This window comes from Pelobates fuscus, chromosome 9, assembly GCF_036172605.1.
Source record: "Pelobates fuscus isolate aPelFus1 chromosome 9, aPelFus1.pri, whole genome shotgun sequence".
Lineage (NCBI taxonomy): Eukaryota > Metazoa > Chordata > Amphibia > Anura > Pelobatidae > Pelobates > Pelobates fuscus.
Window position 1 is genome coordinate 4,166,235 of NC_086325.1, and position 17,737 is coordinate 4,183,971.

Sequence of the window (17,737 nt, forward strand, 5' to 3'; positions counted from 1 at the left end):
TAACTCTAATTGTTTCCTAATTAAGGGAACTCCCTCCACACTCAACCAGTTGCTTGCAATTTGAGGATTCTAATTTAATAACAAGTGGTCATATCTCAATAACCATGACAATAAAACCAATCAATAGACACTTACCTACGGAAAGGGTACTGTCCGCATACTGACAGGTTGGTCCATTAAATCCTGCATTGCAGACGCACTCACTTCCTATTTTATATCCCCCATTTTCACATCCGATTGTTAAATACTCGCACTGTGGGCCGGCATAATTCCCGCTGCAGATACAGTTAAAGCCATCGAAATATCCTCCATTTTGGCACTCTGCAAAACAATGCACCCATTGCAGGTAACGCTTCAATAGTTATCTTATTACTAATTTATTATTTTTTATTATCTTTTTTTTTTTTTACGATTGACAATTAGTCTCCATACATTTTTAACGGCTGCACATAGATAAAAAGAAAACATAGCCGATCACAAGTTAGTTCGATCATGCATACAAATAAATATCTTAAGTTACTGCTGTATAAATAATTTGATCTCAGCCAAAAGCTCTTTATTTTTCATCACTTAATAACCTTGATTACCTATTCTTCTCCATTTCTATTCGCCACCAGCCCTTCCTTTAAGAAATAGGGAGAATTGGCAGAGATGGCGAAGGGGGCAATCCCTGCCCACAGTATTTTATTTATCCCACCTTGGTCACCTATTCTTCGCGAATTCTACGCTCTGCCAATTCCTCCATAAAAAAAATGAAGGAGGTTGGCAAGGAGAACAAAGTGGGCAATCCCCCCCCCCCCCCCACAAAAAGAGAGGGAAAAAAATAACAACAACAAATTGTCTCTCGCTCACTCTCCCCAGTGATTCAGGCCCTTTCTATATCCGAGTATTATGATAGACATAGGACATCACAAGGTGAGTTAAAGTTAGAGTATCCATATTGTTTATATTATAGGAACTATTATGACATTTTTCCCAAGGTTCCCATCTCTTCCTGTGTTCTTCTTCTCTTGTTGTCCCCCTATAAATTAAATGTTCTATTTTTTTAATACAATTAATTTTACCATCCCATTCCTTAACTGTGTTTTTTTTTTGTCTGTTTCCAATACAGTGGAATAAGGTATTTTGCTGCATTTATTAGTGAAACTCCCAAAGATATCTTAGCACCATAAACTTCTTTATGTATATGTCACAATAAGACCAACGACGGCGTTAATTGAAACATGGGATCAAGTATCATCTTTAATATATTTTTCACCTTTTTCCAAAAAGATTGAATTTTTGGGCATAGCCACCATAAATGTAACAGAATTTAAGTACCACCAGCATTGCCGGAAAATACCAATACATAGCAGCTGGAGTCCTCTACCATCTAGAGATAATTTTATATCTAAGCTCTTGACATTTACATGATATAGAACAGTTGTTATTTAACGTAAAATATCTAACCCAATCTAAATGTGATAGAGTAATCCCCAGATCCCTCTCCCATAACCTTGTAAAATATGGAAACTTTTCCCCCGACTGCTCCCCGAGTAATTTATATCATTTAGATAGTAATTGTGATATACGTTTCTTCTGCTCAGATAATGACTCAAAACGAGTTCGATTATGTGGGATATCATGTTTCTGGTAGAAATGCTGCAGCTACAGGTAAGTAAAAAGTGTCCTACCACCTTACTGAAACAAACTATCCACTGGTAGTAACCTACCCATGAGTGGATTTATAAATTTGCTCAATTTAACATAATTTTCATCAACACTAGAAATCTTTCAGCTGACCTGATTTTTTTTCTCCTGGTTGAGAAAACTGGGTTATGTGAGCTCAGGAAGAGGAAACTTGAGAATCTGCTAATTTTCCCAAGCTTGACGATCATATTCCAAATAAACAGGGTAGAGGAAATAGAAAGATGATTTTTTTTAGTTTTGAATAGTTTATTGGATTTTCAATCCAAGCTACAATGTTAATTGGGAGATCAAAAATTTATTTTTTTATAGAGATCCAACTTTTCTCCTTCAATTGAGACCACTCTAATATACGAGTGAAGTGAGATGCTTGATAATATTGATATATATCTGGGACTCCCAGTCCCCCACTACTCTTATATCTCACTAAATAATTATAAGCTGTCAGGACATAGCAGCGTGTTGCAGGATGTAATAGAAAAACGGATACCGGACCTTAGAGTGGCCAGACTCTTTACGTTAGACAGCTAGAGAATAGTCAAGAACAAGCCAGGTTCGAGGGAGCCAGAAATCACGAAAACAAGGTATACAAGCCGAGTCAGGAAACCAGATATTAGGATAGTCGAGGTACATGAGCCGAGTCAAAATAGGAGCATAGAGAGTAGTCACGATAGCCTAAGTCAAAATACCAAAAAGAACAACCAGATATAAAGCACTAATGGGAACTAACAGAAGAACCACAACAAGGCAAAGTCCTATGTGTGAACCAGCCTTTTATAGGTTGGCTCTTTAAATTGGAAGCCACGCTCCCAAAACGGTTGAATCCAGACGTTTTGGTGGGCCGTAACATCATTGGCATCATGACGTCGGCATGCACGCAAAGTGATGACATCATTAGCGTCATGACGTCAGCGTGCGTGCCGCGTCATAAAAGAGGGCAGAACTGCAGCGGTCGGCATTGGAACCGCTGGAGTGGAGACTAGAAGCAGGAACACGGCCAGAAATATGAGTGAGCATGACATAAGCAAGGTAAGGAGAATTCTTTCCCCAGCTATATCTAATAACCAACTGCCTAATCTGATTAAGCAATGACTTTGGTATCAGAATTGGAATTGCTTGGAACAGAAAAAATACTCTCGGAAGGACATACTCCCCATCCATGATATATGTGGAAATAACCAATTTCTCACATTTAGGTAATTTCTTTTAAGCAGTGTGTAATAGTACCCTGGGTATGGAAGGGGTACTATCACACACTATCACATGTTCTTTCCCCCAAGTATGTGTCACGTATTCATCCGCTTATAGAAATGTGGTTAATGACATTTACTGTCCACACAGGAAAAGTTGTGCCGAGCAGCAACCTAATCCACAGAAGGGTTAATGCTGAGCAGCAATTATGCAAATGAAACCTGGTAACTGACTTTGGGATCAAAGGCCGGTTACAGCCTATCAGATCTAGAGGAGGGGTATTTAGGCCAATTCTCATCCTGCTCAGTGCCCTGTCGTGATTTCCCTTGTGGCTGTCCGAGAGCGCGTTCCTGTTATTAGTTTTCTACCTGGTTTTTGACTTTGGCTTTGTTTATTGACTTCTCTATATTCTGGTATCCTGACTCCTGACTTTCCTCATCTGTGGCGAAACCAACCTCGCCACTGGGCCCTGGAGAAGCCTGTTTGCTAGCCTCCTACCTGCTGACTATGGCCCCTGGGTTATTTGGGGCATATTGTACTGTATATTGCTGCTACTGGCCCTTTTAACAGCATCTATGGACATATTGGGACTTTTGGGACTACTGTGCCTTTAAGACTGTGATACATATTCTAGTGTACTGCCTGTAATATTATATGTGTATTAAGTTTAACCTGGGATATGTATGCAGCATTCAGCTGATTGTTCGGTAGAATCACTCCATTTATTATATTGAGTGAAACTACCGAACAACCAGACCACCCAGGAATAAGTGTGCCTCCAATTACAGTTTGCAACAATGTTGCAAACGGGTAATTGGCAATCCATGTAATGTATTCTTTGTCCTCTGGGTGGCCGCCATTCGGGAAACAACCACGTGGCGGCGGCCATGTTAAACTACCGAACAGCGGTGTTTTGCCGTCGAGTGTCTGGAACTAAAATCGGACACTTGACTAGGCAAACACCGCTGAGACCTCCATACTTCCAGAAATTCGTATGGAAACTACCGAATGACCCGCCGTTCGGTAGAAAGAACCCCATAAACAAGGGAATTCATTCAAACCCTCTCCAGGCTCTATAACACAGGCAATTCGCCTGTTTTCATTCCCTTGTTTGTGACCGACCGCAGGGCCAAAATGCATGGAACTGTTTTCGGATACTTTACCCATGCGGTCGGTCAAATCTTTGGAACCCCATATCTCACGAACCATTCATCCGAATGACTTGAATTTTGAATATGTTGTCCCCCTGAATAAGGGCTATCCAGCGATGCTGGATTTAAAGGTGTACCCCCGGGTTTTGGGGTACATCCAGAACTTGGCTGAAAAAGTGTACCGGATAATTGAGTTTAATGTTATCTGAGGGGAGGGGATGTGTGGGCTGAACCATGTATGTGATTGGTTATTTTATGCCTCCCCCTGGGTGTGGCCTGTATGTGGATTAGTGTAATAAAAGCCAGGCTGGATGAGCCAGTCCAGAGTTCCTGTTTTACCCTCAAAGTGATGTGTCGTCTCATTATTGGGGGAAGGATTTATTGCATGCTGTTCCAGTTGACTGCTAGGAGTACAAGCCTATTCGTATGGTTCCTATTCAATGGTCTACAGCATTCATATGCTTGGGAGAATTAAAAGGTTTCTCGGATTCGGTGATTGTGGTGTCTGCCAGAGTGCTTGGAGTCCTCAGGAAGCGCTAGGAGCATCCATTAACGGAGGTACCAAGTCGGGGTGCCAGGCGATCCGTTACATTGGTGGCAAGCGGTGGGATGGCGTCCTAGTGCGAGGTAAAGCAGCTCGGAGACACAGTGCGTTTGGATTTACAATTGAGGGCGACGCTGGTGTGCATACAGCGTCCCTGTTTACATAAAGATTTGGGAAAATGGGGTTCGTAGACCCCTGGGCAACACACACACCTGAGGAAGAGAGTGAATTAGAATGGAGAGATAATGCCCGGATAGAATTATGGTACGATGCCCTGGAGGAAGTCCAGTATCAACGGCAACAGCGCCTTCCTGGTGTCGCATACCGGTTGGAGGAACAAATGGCCTGGCGGATGCCGCTTCTGGGAGACCAACCTGGAGGGCAGCGGGTAAGACAACTCGAGTACCTCGTGGAAAGGGAACTGAGCTTGGACACCTCATACCGGGCACTGTGGTGGTGCACTGTCCAGCCAGAGACGTGGAGGGCAGAGGGCATCCAGCCAGAGGGGGAGAACTACACGAGCCCTGGCCTGTTGTGGAAAGCCTTAGTGGAGGATGTCGACTTCGGCAGTCCAGCAGAGTCACGGTACTGGGCTATCTTTCATTACCGAGGTGAGATGATACAGGGCCCGAGATCTATTGGACTGGGACAAGACCTCCGCCGTTTCGCTGCCATGGAACGAGAGCTGGAGATGGACTATGTAGAACTATTAAATTCCTGCCAGCCGCAGAGCAGGGACGCAGACCGGGAAAACTGGGTGGCAGACCCAGACCTGCTAGCCTACAGCTGGGAAAAGGTGGCTGAGGTACCCCCTGCTTCACTACCAGCTGCAGAAGTTGGGGACCTCATAGACTGGTCCTGGAGAGACCCACAGATGGCAGGTGAAGATGGGACCGAGATCTCTCTACCGGCCCTGCAGGGATGCTGGGCAGTTGGCCCAGATCCCCAGCGGCAGTCTACGGTTCAGGGAGAGGAGCCTGTTATTACCTCTCCCCAGCGGCAGCACAGCTCACCAAGGGGAGACAGTAAGCCCCTCACCAGCGCAGATGGGACTGTGGTCTCTGCGCCCTGCCTACAGGGAGTACAGAGGGTCAGCCCTGATCCCCAGCGGCAGTCTACAGTGCAGGGAGAGGCGCCTGATACCCCCTCTCCCCACCGACAACCTAACCCACCAAGGGGAGACAGAAAACCCCTCACCAGCGCAGATGGGACCGTGGTCTCTGCGCCCAAGTTACAGGGAGCTGAAGGGGCCGTCCTCCCTCCCCAGCGGCAGTGTGATTTGTTGGGAATTGGGAGCCCAGTCTCCATTCCCCAGCGGCAGTGTGAATCACAGGGAATTGGGAGCCCAGTCTCCATTCCCCAGCGGCAGGCTGAGTTACAGGGGGCAGAGGTAGTTGGTCCTTCCCCCCAGCAGCAGAGTGATATGCCGGGAAGGCAGTGTGAAGTGCAGGGAGAGGAGAGCAGCGTCCTCCTTCCCCAGCGGAAGGCTGAGTTACAGGGGGCAGAGGTAGTTGGTCCTACCCCCCAGCAGCAGCATGATTGTTTGGGAATAGAGAGCCCAGTCTCTATTCCCCAGCAGCAGGACACTGAATTGGGAGGAGAGACAGTCGGTCTCCCTCCACAAAGACTGAAAGTAGGCATGGGAGAGGAGATTGTTACCACCTCTCCCCAGCGACGGATCATCGATGGGCAGAGTGTTCTAATGGGAGAGGAGCTGGTTACCACTTCTCCCCAGCGACAGCTTAATGTACCAGGGGGAGACTGTAAGCCCCACACCTGTGCAGATGGGACCGTGGTCTCTGCACTTCCAGCACAGGGGGTAGGGACGGTCGGTCCTGCCCCCCCACAACAGGGCTGTTTAGCCAAAGGGGAGACAGTCTGTCTCCAGCAGCAGAGCTGTGTAACTAAAGGGGAGACAGTCGGTCTCCAGCAGCAGAGCTGCGCAGCTAAAGGGGAGGCAGTCGGTCTCCAGCAAGGCTCCAACCAGACTACTCCCGGGGTAGTGCTTGCACCAGGGCAGAGTACCGCTGGGCTCTGCCCACTCAGCAACCCACCAAAACAGCCTACCAGTCCCCCACACAGCCATGGTGAGGCACCTGGACCCGGACAAGTTTTTCTCTTACTCAGGTGTAGTAACCATTTATTGTGGGTGGGCTGTACTGCTGTTTCTGTTTTGTGGGTGGGCTGCTGGACTAACAAGGGCACTGACCGGCAAGAGGTCAGGTACCCTGTTAGTCTGTTTGGAAAAGGGGAGAAATGTGGCGAAACCAACCTCGCCACTGGGCCCTGGAGAAGCCTGTTTGCTAGCCTCCTACCTGCTGACTATGGCCCCTGGGTTATTTGGGGCATATTGTACTGTATATTGCTGCTACTGGCCCTTTTAACAGCATCTATGGACATATTGGGACTTTTGGGACTACTGTGCCTTTAAGACTGTGATACATATTCTAGTGTACTGCCTGTAATATTATATGTGTATTAAGTTTAACCTGGGATATGTATGCAGCATTCATCTGATTGTTCGGTAGAATCACTCCATTTATTATATTGAGTGAAACTACCGAACAACCAGACCACCCAGGAATAAGTGTGCCTCCAATTACAGTTTGCAACAATGTTGCAAACGGGTAATTGGCAATCCATGTAATGTATTCTTTGTCCTCTGGGTGGCCGCCATTCGGGAAACAAACACGTGGCGGCGGCCATCTTAAACTACCGAACAGCGGTGTTTTGCCGTCGAGTGTCTGGAACTAAAATCGGACACTTGACTAGGCAAACACCGCTGAGACCTCCATACTTCCAGAAATTTGTATGGAAACTACCGAAAGACCCGCCGTTCGGTAGAAAGAACCCCATAAACAAGGGAATTCATTCAAACCCTCTCCAGGCTCTATAACACAGGCAATTCGCCTGTTTTCATTCCCTTGTTTGTGACCGACCGCAGGGCCAAAATGCATGGAACTGTTTTCGGATACTTTACCCATGCGGTCGGTCAAATCTTTGGAACCCCATATCTCACGAACCATTCATCCGAATGACTTGAATTTTGAATATGTTGTCCCCCTGAATAAGGGCTATCCAGCGATGCTGGATTTAAAGGTGTACCCCCGGGTTTTGGGGTACATCCAGAACTTGGCTGAAAAAGTGTACCGGATAATTGAGTTTAATGTTATCTGAGGGGAGGGGATGTGTGGGCTGAACCATGTATGTGATTGGTTATTTTATGCCTCCCCCTGGGTGTGGCCTGTATGTGGATTAGTGTAATAAAAGCCAGGCTGGATGAGCCAGTCCAGAGTTCCTGTTTTACCCTCAAAGTGATGTGTCGTCTCATTATTGGGGGAAGGATTTATTGCATGCTGTTCCAGTTGACTGCTAGGAGTACAAGCCTATTCGTATGGTTCCTATTCAATGGTCTACAGCATTCATATGCTTGGGAGAATTAAAAGGTGTGGCGAAACCAACCTCGCCACTGGGCATTGGAGAGGCCTGGCTGCCCGCCTCCTACCTGCTGACTATGGCCCCTGGTAAAGTTGTACTTTTGAATGCAATATTTGGGCATATTGTATTTTATTGTGCGGCTACTGGCCCTTTAAGCACAGTGAATGGACTTTTATTGTACTGTGCTGGCCTTTTAAAAACAGTGTATGGACATACTGAAACTTTTTGGACAATTCCTTTTCCCCTCCCCCGGATCCATTGTTCTCCAGCAGGGTGTTGTCCCAGGGACAAGGAAAAGCCATGCTTGCAAGTGAAAACAAAGGACTTCGACCTAACCGTTAAACCCCTGAACCTATTCAAGTGAATTTCGGATATGTTTGTCCCCAAGTTATACTGGTTAAAATAATATAAGTTTTATGTATGTACGATGTTAACTCACCAAGTTATAAAAATGTATAAAAAGTGTAACTTTTCAGTTTGGAGATAATTGAGTAGATACAGTAATTGACTCAATTATCTCCTAAGCAGAGGGGAGGAATATGCTGGGTGTGTTTCTATTGTCCCATTGTGTCTGATTGGCTGCTGTACTTGCATTGTATGTGTTGTAATGTGTTTATTGGTTGTTCTGCAAAACCCTCTGAGCAGCACTATGTTTTGTGGATTGTGAATAAAAGCCAGGCTGGATGTCCCAGTCCAGAGTTCCTGTTTTACCCTCAAAGTGATGTGTCGTCTCATTATTGGGGGAAGGATTTATTGTATGCTGTTCCAGTTGACTGCTAGGAGTACAAGCCTATTCGTATGGTTCCTATTCAATGGTCTACAGCATTCATACGCTTGGGAGAATTTAAAGGTTTCTCGGATTCGGTGATTATGGTGTCTGCCAGAGTGCTTGGAGTCCTCAGGAAGCACTAGGAGCATCCATTAACGGAGGTACCAAGTCGGGGTGCCAGGCGATCCGTTACATTGGTGGCAAGCGGTGGGATGGCGTCCTAGTGTGAGGTAAAGCAGCTCAGAGACACTGTTTGGATTTACAAATTGAGGGCAACGCTAGCAGTCGTGCAGCGCCCCTGGGAGCAGACAAGTATGGAAGGTTCTGGCTCTGGAGATGATTGGCTGGCCGAGGTGAGGCAGCGAGTGGCCGAGTATGGGGATGATATACCCATGGAGACACGCCGGGTGATCTGGAACCAGGTCATGGCTGAGCGAAACACAAGGCTGGACCGAGAATTCCGGTTGGCAAAAGAGAGGAAGTATGCTCAGCAGCAGGAGCGGTACAGCAGCCGAGTAGAGGCTGCATCCGAGGAGGTTAGCCGTCTTTCCCTGAGGCGGCGGGAGGAACCCGAAGTGGGGGTCCTCATAGACTGGTCCTGTGAGGAACCACAACAGGCAGGTAGAGATGGGACCAAGGTCTCTCCACCGGGCCCTTACTCACAAATGTTGCGGGGCCTCACGGATTGGTCCTGGGAAGACCCACAGATGGCAGGTGGAGATGGGACTGCGGTCTCTCTACCGGCCCTACAGGGATGCTGGGCAGTCGGCCCAGATCCCCAGCGGCAGTGTGCGTTACAGGGAGCTGAAGGTGCCGTTCTTGCTCCCCAGCGGCATTCTACGGTGCAGGGAGAGGAGCCTGTTATCCCCTCTCCCCAGCGGCTGAAGGTGTGTAAGGGAGAGGAGTTTGTTATTCCCTCTCCCCAGCGGCAGCGCAGCTCACCAAGGGGAGACAGTAAACCCCTCACCAGCGCAGATGGGACCGTGGTCTCTGCGCCCTGCCTACAGGGAGTACAGAGGGTCAGCCCTGCTCCCCAGCGGCTGAAAGTGTGTAAGGGAGAGGAGTTTGTTACCCCCTCTCCCCAGCGGCAGCTTAGCACACCAAGGGGAGACAGTAAGCCCCACACCAGCGCAGATGGGACCGTGGTCTCTGCGCCCAAGTTACAGGGAGCTGAAGGGGCCGTCCTCCCTCCCCAGCGGCAGTGTGATTTGTTGGGGATTGGGAGCCCAGTCTCCATTCCCCAGCGGCAGAGTATCCAGCAGGGAATGGAGAGCCCAGCCCCCTTTTCCCCACAGCAGGACTCTGTGCTGGGAGGAGAGACAGTCGGTCTCCCTCCGCAGAGACGGGAAGTATGCATGGGAGAGGAGATTGTTACCACCTCTCCCCAGCGGCGGATCATTAATGTACAGGGAATAGAGAGCCCAGTCTCCATTCCCCAGCGGCAGAGTGTTCTAATGGGAGAGGAGATTGTTACCACCTCTCCCCAGCGGCGGATCATCAATGGGCAGAGTGTTCTAATGGGAGAGGAGCTGGTTACCACCTCTCCCCAGCGGCAGCTTAATGTACCAGGGGGAGACTGTAAGCCCCACACCTGTGCAGATGGGACCGTGGTCTCTGCACTTCCAGCACAGGGGGTAGGGACAGTCGGTCCTGCCCCCCCACAACAGGGCTGTTTAGCCAAAGGGGAGACAGTCTGTCTCCAGCAGCAGAGCTGTGTAACTAAAGGGGAGACAGTCGGTCTCCAGCAGCAGAGTTGTGTAACTCAAGGGGAGACGGTCGGTCTCCAGCAGCAGAGCTGCGCAGCTAAAGGGGAGACAGTCGGTCTCCAGCAACCAGGCTCCAACCAGACTACTCCTGTAGTAGTGCTGGCACCAGGGCAGAGTACCGCTGGTCTCTGCCCACTCAGCAACCCACCAAAACAGCCTACCAGTCCCCCACACAGCCGGGGTGAGGCACCTGGACCTGGACAAGTTTTTCCATTACTCAGGTGTAGTAACCATTCATTGTGGGTGGACTGTACTGCTGTTTCTGTTTTGTGGGTGGGCTGCTGGACTAACAAGGGCACTGACCGGCAAGAGGTCAGGTACCCTGTTAGTATGTTTGGAAAAGGGGAGAAATGTGGCGAAACCAACCTCGCCACTGGGCATTGGAGAGGCCTGGCTGCCCGCCTCCTACCTGCTGACTATGGCCCCTGGTAAAGTTGTACTTTTGAATGCAATATTTGGGCATATTGTATTTTATTGTGCGGCTACTGGCCCTTTAAGCACAGTGAATGGACTTTTATTGTACTGTGCTGGCCTTTTAAAAACAGTGTATGGACATACTGAAACTTTTTGGACAATTCCTTTTCCCCTCCCCCGGATCCATTGTTCTCCAGCAGGGTGTTGTCCCAGGGACAAGGAAAAGCCATGCTTGCAAGTGAAAACAAAGGACTTCGACCTAACCGTTAAACCCCTGAACCTATTCAAGTGAATTTCGGATATGTTTGTCCCCAAGTTATACTGGTTAAAATAATATAAGTTTTATGTATGTACGATGTTAACTCACCAAGTTATAAAAATGTATAAAAAGTGTAACTTTTCAGTTTGGAGATAATTGAGTAGATACAGTAATTGACTCAATTATCTCCTAAGCAGAGGGGAGGAATATGCTGGGTGTGTTTCTATTGTCCCATTGTGTCTGATTGGCTGCTGTACTTGCATTGTATGTGTTGTAATGTGTTTATTGGTTGTTCTGCAAAACCCTCTGAGCAGCACTATGTTTTGTGGATTGTGAATAAAAGCCAGGCTGGATGTCCCAGTCCAGAGTTCCTGTTTTACCCTCAAAGTGATGTGTCGTCTCATTATTGGGGGAAGGATTTATTGTATGCTGTTCCAGTTGACTGCTAGGAGTACAAGCCTATTCGTATGGTTCCTATTCAATGGTCTACAGCATTCATACGCTTGGGAGAATTTAAAGGTTTCTCGGATTCGGTGATTATGGTGTCTGCCAGAGTGCTTGGAGTCCTCAGGAAGCACTAGGAGCATCCATTAACGGAGGTACCAAGTCGGGGTGCCAGGCGATCCGTTACAAAAGGTTTCTCGGATTCGGTGATTGTGGTGTCTGCCAGAGTGCTTGGAGTCCTCAGGAAGCGCTAGGAGCATCCATTAACGGAGGTACCAAGTCGGGGTGCCAGGCGATCCGTTACATCATCGCTGCGTCCCTTTCTGTGTTCCCTGACCTCGGCTAGTATTTTGACTATTCTATGTTAAATCCGGCCATTCTAAGGACCGGTAATACGTTACTTATTTGTCATCCGTGCTATACAGTTCTACGTGCTGGATCAAACAGTAATCTTGACAGTATGAAGTCTGCTTCCGAATAATCCCATGCACTGAACAGGAACCTTGAAGAAATATCCCCCCAAGCATGAGACAAGCTCTGTGTTGAGGGTCAAGCATGAACTGGTTTAATGAGTGCCACAGGCTGGCTTTTATGCAGGTCTTTGTGGAGGACTGGAATACAGTTACAGAAGCTAAGTTAAACTGTAACAAAACACATTAAAAAGCGTTACTTATATTCTCCATAACTAAACCCCCACGTTCGAAACATCCACAGATAGCTTGGATCTGAGCGCCCAATATGTCCGAAAAGTGCTCAGATCCCACAAACACAGTCAGAACGCCATGGGATTCAAGTGTTTTCACCGACCGTTCGGCATAAGTCTGTCTATAATAAGTTCCAGGGTTTTCAGTCCTCAGGGTCGGTGTGGTTCGTGAGTTAAAAGTACCGAACGCCACTTCGTTCGTATGAATCTGAACGAATGCTGGAAGTCTGAAAGTCCCAGCGGTGTTCGTGTAGAAAGAGTTGGCGAAAATTGTTTCATGCAGTTGATGACAAAACACTGCTGGGCGTTCGATAGGTTAAGATGGCCGCCGCCACGTGTTGTTCATACGAACGACGACCACCCAGCCGACTGTTCGGGAGATGGAAGTGTCTGCGGTTAACCACTGTGTGAAAGGGGGTCAAAAAGGTTAACAAGCAGCACACTTCCCTTCTGGGTGGTCGGTTTTTCGGTAGATGGTTCGGTTGAACGTAATAAAGCAGGGAAACAGACGAATAATGGGAAAAAGGTTGTATAAAAAGAGGAACACATTTCTAGTAATAATCCACTGACTGGGAGGTCTGTAACACAGTGGAATGTAATTAAAAACAAAGGGGTCTTTATCTGGGGGGGAATCATGACACCTAGATACTTAAGTGCCTGATGTACCTCTTTAAGCTGGTATTTTTTTCAAAGATTTTCTTATTCTGTTCTAAATTAAAATTCATGCTTAGGACTTTGCACTTAGAGGTGTTAACTTTGAATTTGAAAGATAACTATATGTTTTAAATTCTCTTAATACAAACTTTAGTGATTTTAAGGGTGTTGGAATAGTCAACAGGATGTCGTCAGCGTATGCTGCTAATTTCAACAGTTCCTTTAAGAACCTAATATCCTGTATCTTATTGTTCATCCTTACTGCATTCAAGAATGGTTCTAAGGTCAAGATAAATAGCAATGGGGATAGTGGGCACCTCTGCCTTGTACCATTGGTTATGGGGAAATGGTTTGAAATTGTACAATTAACTCTGGCCGTTGGGGAATTATAAATGGCTTTAATCCAACATAAGAAGTTTTCACCTATCTCTGACTCAAAACCTCATACATAAACGGACAACTGACCCGGTCAAATGCTTTTTTAGCATCTACCCCTAACAGAATAGCCGGAATATTTTCTTTTTGTACATAGGTCATAATGTTTATAATTTTAGTCGTGCTCTCTCTAATTTCACTGTTTGGCACAGAACCTGACTCGTCTGGGTGAATAATAGATTAAATAATCACCCTCAATCGTTCAACTAGTACCCTAGTGAATGACCCAGCGCAGGGGTGGGGGCCAGGGGGGAGGACATTAGGTCCCCCCTTATTGTTATTTAGGGCCCCCACCCGCCGTGCAGGGGTGAGGGCCGGGGGGAGGACAGTTGGTCCCCCTCCCCTTACTGTTATTTAGGGTCCTATCTTCCGCGCAGGGGTGGGAGCTGGGGGAGGACATTAGGTCCCTCCCCCCCCTAATTTTTATTTATGGCCCACACCCACCACTCAGGGATGGGGGCCGGTGGGGAGGACATTAGGTCCCATCCTCTTATTGTTATTTAGGGCCCCCACCTGCCGAGCAGGGGTGGGGGTCGGGGGGGAGGACATTAGTTCCCCCTCAATTTTTATTTATGGCCCCCACCCATGGCTCAGGGGTGGGGGCCGGACAGTAGGTTCCCCCCCTTATTGATATTTAGGGCCCCCACCCGCCACGCAGGGGTGGGGGCCGGGGGGAGGACATTTGGTAACCCCTCAATTTTTATTTATGGCCCCCACCCAACACTCAGGGGTGGGGGCCGGGGGGAGGACATTAAGTCCCCCCTTATTGTTATTTAGGGCCCACACCTGCCGCGCAGGGGTTTGGGGGCCAGGGGGGGAGGACATAAGGTTGGCATGGCTGTGATGGCTTCTAAGGGCACACGAGTCAAACGCTTGTTGATTGGCTGCCCTGCGGCCTTTCAAAACGCGTCTTTATAACGCTGTACTACGAACTCCAACCTGTACATACAGTGATATGTCTGTGTTCATGTCCGGGGTCCAAAAAAACGTAATGTTCGGTACGAACCCGAAGTTTTCAGCTCGAGTTCGTTCAACTCTAAGTGTTACAGTAGATTTGCTGTTTTACTACCTAAACAGAGCAGGGGTGAAACTGATTTTGTTGATTCTGTTTTATGTTCCCATATCTATTTATGAGCAAGAGAGTTGACACTGACTGCCAGTCAGGAGAGATGATGGTGCCCAGAATCTTGGAGCAATTCTCTCCTCACTATCATATTGATTTCATTAATTGTCAAAACCATTTTAAAAGAATGGATAATGCTTCCCCCTGCTGGCAGTTTATGATTAACACCATTCCCCAGATCTGTCATTTGAAATCATTTTTAGAATAAGGTATGTTAATAAAGGACTTTTTGTATTTAGCTACTTTGAGATTTTGTATGTGTTTCTTTTTTTTTTTAATAGTTTTTTTACATATTTTACTTCTACTTTTTTTTTTCTAATCCTCAAATTACCAACTTCACAAACTGGGTCACATAGCTCCAATATGTAGAATTTATTGAGGATATAATGCCATTGAAACTAGACTTTTTTGTTATGTGTTGTCTTAGTTGTCATATGTTATATAAATAGTAATCAAGGTTCCCCGCTCCGGTATTTTCTATCTTCATCCTATTTGGACTAATCCTATTACAGTTATTACCAAAACGTAGCGAGTGTGTCACTAATCTGGAAGTTCTAGCTAAGAACACGTGCGTCTCTTGGCTATTTTATAATGGGTCTGCTTGAATTGAATCCACTACTTATATCACTATATTATTTTTCTTATCCTTTTAACCACTAGGAACAATATACTAATAATACTCATGTGACCAGTATACTCTTCCTGGGTTATTAAAGGAGCACTATAGTGTTGGGAACATAATCATGTATTTCTGACCCTAAAATCTAAAAGCCACAATCGAACCCCCTGCCTCCCCCTTCCCACCTTAATATAGTAAAATCGTACCTTTATTGAAGTTTGCTGCTGCTGTCTCTGTCCCTGATCTGCCTGCTTGGCTGACATCATCAGAAGTGGTGGTCTGAGCCAATCACAATGCTTCCCCATAGAATTGTCTGAAACTGTCAAGGAGGCAGATCAGGGGCAGAGCCAGCACAAGCCAAACACAGCCCTGGCCAATCAGCATCTCCTCATAAAGGTACATTGAATCAATGCATCTCTATGAGGAAAGTTCAGTATCTGCATGCAGAGGGTGGAGACACTGAATGTCAGTCACACTATGCAGCATTGCCCCAGTAAGCACCACTAGCAGCCATCTGAGGAGTGGCCAGTGGGGGTGTCCCTAGGCTGTAATGTAAACACTGCATTTTCTCTGAAAAGACAGTGTTTACAGCAAAAACCCTGAAGGGAATGATTATACTCACCAGAACAAATACATTAAGCTGTATACTGTACAATAAGCTGTAGTTGTTCTGGTGACTATAATGTCCCTTTAAATAAAGTGAGATGTGTCAGGAACTCAAAGGTAATTTCAAGTGGCCTTTGCGTACAAGTACCGCGGCATCCTCAATAGACACAGCTAAATCCCTGTAGCTGTCACGAGAAAGACACTACGATTCCCCCCGGAGACAAAGAAAGTCAGACAGAGGAGAAATACAATATGTCTCTTGACTGGGTCGGGATTTCTGTGAAAATCCAAAACAGTCAGAATGAGGATTTCCTAATGCTTCTATCTTTATGAAACAATCATTTTACAAGGGGGGAGGGGGGAGGAGGGGGGAGGTGACACTTTCAAGTAAATTTTCCATTTAAGGCCAAAATAGCTGAATTTGATCATTTTTACAGTTTGCCATATTTGCCCTTAAATTTAAGATTCTCCTTGAATTGACCTTTAATTAAGAGCAATCTTGCTATAGTAAATAACCCTCCTAATATCCACAAACATGTTCAGAATGACTGCTAATTGGAAAGTAATTAGGGACAGAAAGTCGGTCAGAATCTTAGAATCTTGCACGTCATCCTTTCAATGTGTTAATAAGTTGGATAATAACAAGCCAATACATGCAGTAGAACCAGCAAAATCTAAATTCATGATAATATCTTACATAGTGAGATTTGTGGAATAATAACCTCTATATAATTAGCTGAAATACAGGTAATATGAATATAAAATATCAACGACATCTCAAAACTAAATATTGTCTAAAATCATACAGTGATCATCATATGTTCTATGGTCCTTCTAATCATAAACTATTTTACATTATAAGCGCATGTTTTTTTAATATATTACTGATGGCGTAATATTATGGAATTTATATTAGGATTACCTGGTACCAATGGCGTAGAGGAAAACATGATTTCATTTGTAGAAATAGATGTCACGGATGTCAATGGCGATTTTGTAGTGCTGGAGTAGAGAGTACTAATACTGCTGTTATACTGTGGTACTGACACCTCATCCGTAATTCCACCTGTCCAAGGTGAGGATGTAAAATTGTCATAAACACATGGAGTGCATGGAGTACCCCACTCATGAGTGGTCAGTGTTCCCCAGTCAACTGTAGGAGTTGTGGAAGGCGTACTAATTGCTGTAGTTGATGTTGTCCATGTGCCAGAGGTAGACACTGGTTTCGAAGTAGAGAATGTAATCAGTGTTCTAGTTACAGCACTTGTTGTTGAAACAGAAGTTAAAGTTGTACTTCTTGTTAGAATAGTACTTACAGATGTATTTAATGTTGTTGGTAGAAAAGATACAAATGCACTTGATTGAGTTGTAATATTTGTAGTTGGTACAGAAGTAAAAGTAATATTATGTCCTGGTGAAGTTGTCTCATTTATAGTTGGGACAGAAGTTACAGTTGTGCTTGTTACTGATGGAGTGGTCTCATTTTTAGTTGGTAATGAAGTGAAAGTAGTATTTGGTGTTGAAGAAGTTGTCTCAATTGTAATTGTAATTGGTATTGAACTTACAATCATACTTGGAGTTGATGGAGTTGTCCCATTTGTAGTTTGTGTAGAAGTTACAGTAGTACTTGGAGTTGAAGGTATTGTCTCATTTGTAGTTGGAATAGAAGTTACAGACATACTTGGTGTTGATGGAGTTGTCTCATTTGTAGTTGGTAAAAAAGTTACAGTAGTACTTAGAGTTGAGGGTGTTGTCTCATTTGTAGTTGGAATAGAAGTTACAGACGTACTTGGTGTTGATGGAGTTGTCTCATATGTAGTTGGAATGGAAGTTACATTTGTATTTGGAGTTAATGGAGTGGTTTCTTTTATAGTTGGTATAGAAGGGAATTTAGTAATTGAAGTTGATGAAGTTGTCGCATTTGTAGTTGGAATA

The 17,737-nt window shown here is 45.8% G+C and overlaps 1 protein-coding gene across 1 annotated transcript in view; it reads right to left on the minus strand.

Moving 5' to 3' along the window:
• The window catches only part of LOC134572198 (mucin-3A-like), a 40,484-nt gene extending 23,339 nt beyond the window's left edge, over positions 1-17,145 (minus strand). Inside the window, exons 1-2 of the mRNA XM_063431008.1 lie at positions 16,725-17,145; positions 136-321 (exon numbers count right to left, since the gene is read on the minus strand). Coding sequence (XP_063287078.1) covers positions 136-321; positions 16,725-16,752 — 214 coding nt within the window. The 5' untranslated portion in view covers positions 16,753-17,145. The remainder of the gene's footprint in view (positions 1-135; positions 322-16,724) is intronic.
• Between the last annotated feature and the right edge of the window lie 592 nt (positions 17,146-17,737).